Raw genomic sequence first — 2,695 nt, forward strand, 5'->3', positions numbered from 1 at the left:
GGTATATTACATAAATATAAATAAAATCTCTCACTAACACTTATAAAAATAATAGATCCAACCGTATCATGACATCAAAATAGTTATTTTCTCCTTGAAAGTATGGATCATCATGCTACAAGTCTTTCTATTTATAAACAATTTGACTTTATAATATGTTACTTAATTATTATTATTATTTTTTTTTTTTTGGTTTTTGGGTCACACCCGGCAACACACAGGGGTTACGCCTGGCTCTATGCTCAGAAATCGCCCCCGGCACACTCCGGGGACCATATGGGACACTGGGATTCAAATCAACATCCTTCTGCATGCAAGGCAAATGCCTTATCCCTCCGGCCCCATATGTTACTTAATTTTAATAAATCAGTTTATAATAAATTAAAGCTATAGGGGTCAGAGAAATAGCACAGTGGTAGGGTGCTTGCCTTGCACGCAGCAGATACAAGACAGATGGTGGTTCAAATCCAAGCATCCCATATGGTCCCCTGTGCCTGTCAGGAGCGATTTCTGAGCCAGGAGTAACCCCTGAGCACCACCAAATGTGACCCCCCCAAAAAATTAGAGCTATAATTTTATCATGGAACTATAATAGTTATAGTTTTTTGTAATTATTATGTTACCTTAATAATCTAGTTATAGTTTACTTAATATTTTAAATGGTTATAATTTACTATAAAATTTAATTACTAATTTTGCTTATTTATTTTTGAATTTTGGGCTCTCCTGCTGTACTCAGGGCTAACTCCTGACTCTATGCTAGAGATCATTCCTGGTGGACTCAGGGGATCATATGGGATGCCAAGGATCAAATCCTGGTCGGTAATGTGCAAAGCAAGTAACCTAATGGTTGTGCTATATTATCTCTCTGATCCCCTTTGAAAATATTTTTTAAATTAATTTAAATTTTAAATTAAGGGGAGGAGGGATATTTGAGACATTGGTGGTGGGAATGTTGCACTGGTGATGGGGGTGTCCTCTTATATGACTGAAACCCAACCACAATCATGTTTGTAACCAAGGTGTTTAAACAAAAATTATTTTTAAAAAATAATAAAGAAGGAAGCGCGCCTGGGCTGTGGAGCCGGCGAGGCTGACGCGGCTCTGGGTGGGGTGGCGGCGAGGCGAGGCGAGGCGAGGGGGGCGGCGGGATCCGGAGGCGGCGGCGGCGAATTGCTTATAATAAATGGCGCCCAAGCAGGACCCGAAGCCGAAATTCCAGGAGGGTGAGCGAGTGCTGTGTTTCCATGGGCCTCTTCTTTATGAAGCAAAGTGTGTAAAGGTTGCCATAAAGGACAAACAAGTGAAATACTTTATACATTACAGTGGTTGGAATAAAAACTGGGATGAATGGGTTCCAGAAAGCAGAGTGCTCAAGTATGTGGACACCAATCTGCAGAAACAGCGAGAACTTCAAAAAGCTAATCAGGAGCAGTATGCAGAGGGAAAGATGAGAGGGGCTGCCCCAGGAAAGAAGACATCTGGACTTCAACAGAAAAATGTCGAAGTCAAAACAAAAAAGAACAAACAGAAAGCTCCTGGGAATGGAGATGGTGGCAGTACCAGTGAAACACCTCAGCCTCCTCGGAAGAAAAGAGCCCGAGTAGATCCTACAGTTGAAAATGAGGAGACTTTTATGAACAGAGTTGAAGTTAAAGTAAAAATTCCTGAAGAACTAAAACCATGGCTGGTTGATGACTGGGATTTAATTACTCGACAGAAACAGCTCTTCTATCTCCCTGCCAAAAAAAATGTGGATTCCATTCTAGAGGATTATGCAAATTATAAGAAATCTCGTGGAAATACAGATAATAAGGAGTATGCTGTCAATGAAGTTGTGGCAGGGATAAAAGAGTACTTCAATGTGATGTTGGGCACTCAGCTTTTGTACAAATTTGAAAGACCACAATATGCTGAAATCCTGGCAGACCATCCTGATGCCCCCATGTCCCAGGTGTATGGCGCACCACACCTGCTGAGATTGTTTGTAAGAATTGGAGCAATGTTGGCCTATACACCTCTGGATGAGAAGAGTCTTGCATTATTACTGAATTACCTTCATGATTTTCTAAAGTACTTGGCGAAGAATTCTGCAACTCTGTTTAGTGCCAGTGATTATGAAGTGGCGCCTCCTGAGTACCACCGGAAAGCAGTGTGAGGCGCAGACACTCACTCGAGTTGTTTGGGATTTCTGTAACACACTTCTGTTCTTAGTCCTCTTGTACACTTGTATTTTGAAAACGTATAACAAAATTGATGTTTGTTTTCTGTTTGAGTTTAAACTCAGAAATTAAAAGGGGTCCTGGCTCCTTTTCTCTCTTTTTTTTTTAAATTTCAAAGTCGCTACCAGTGTATTCAGTGATCGACGGCAGAGAGATATGACTATAGTGTTTCATTGCCTGGTTGACAAAGCTGCTTGTGATGCTGGTGGTCCTATTCCTTTGACACTACGCACTTTGATATTATGTGTTAATGCTCTATGACAAATGCTCTGATTGCTAGTGCCAAAGGTTCAATTCAGTGTATATACCTGAACACTTGCGCCCACTTGTGCTCCTTTTTTTTTTTTTTTTTTTTTCTTTTAATGGTGCTTAAAGAGCCCACCTGCTGCAGGTCCTTCATGGTGTTCCTTAGGCATCCTGCCTTTGCTCGGATTGTAGAATAGTGGCTTGTTTCATTGTGTTTGTGTTTGTGT

At 40.9% G+C, this 2,695-nt stretch overlaps 1 protein-coding gene across 1 annotated transcript; it reads left to right on the forward strand.

Annotated features, from left to right (window-relative positions):
- The first annotated feature begins 1,068 nt into the window (after positions 1-1,068).
- LOC126020524 (mortality factor 4-like protein 1) lies at positions 1,069-2,310 on the forward strand. The gene has a single exon (XM_049782003.1). It carries the CDS (start codon positions 1,187-1,189, stop codon positions 2,156-2,158), a length of 972 nt encoding a protein of 323 aa, XP_049637960.1. The 5' UTR covers positions 1,069-1,186; the 3' UTR covers positions 2,159-2,310.
- The last annotated feature ends 385 nt before the right edge of the window (positions 2,311-2,695 follow it).

The sequence above is a fragment of the Suncus etruscus genome, chromosome 10, assembly GCF_024139225.1.
Source record: "Suncus etruscus isolate mSunEtr1 chromosome 10, mSunEtr1.pri.cur, whole genome shotgun sequence".
NCBI lineage: Eukaryota > Metazoa > Chordata > Mammalia > Eulipotyphla > Soricidae > Suncus > Suncus etruscus.

Bases quoted from the DNA above. Each gene is read 5' to 3' on its own strand.
- LOC126020524 (XM_049782003.1), top strand. From the start codon at position 1,187: ATGGCGCCCAAGCAGGACCCGAAGCCGAAATTCCAGGAGGGTGAGCGA.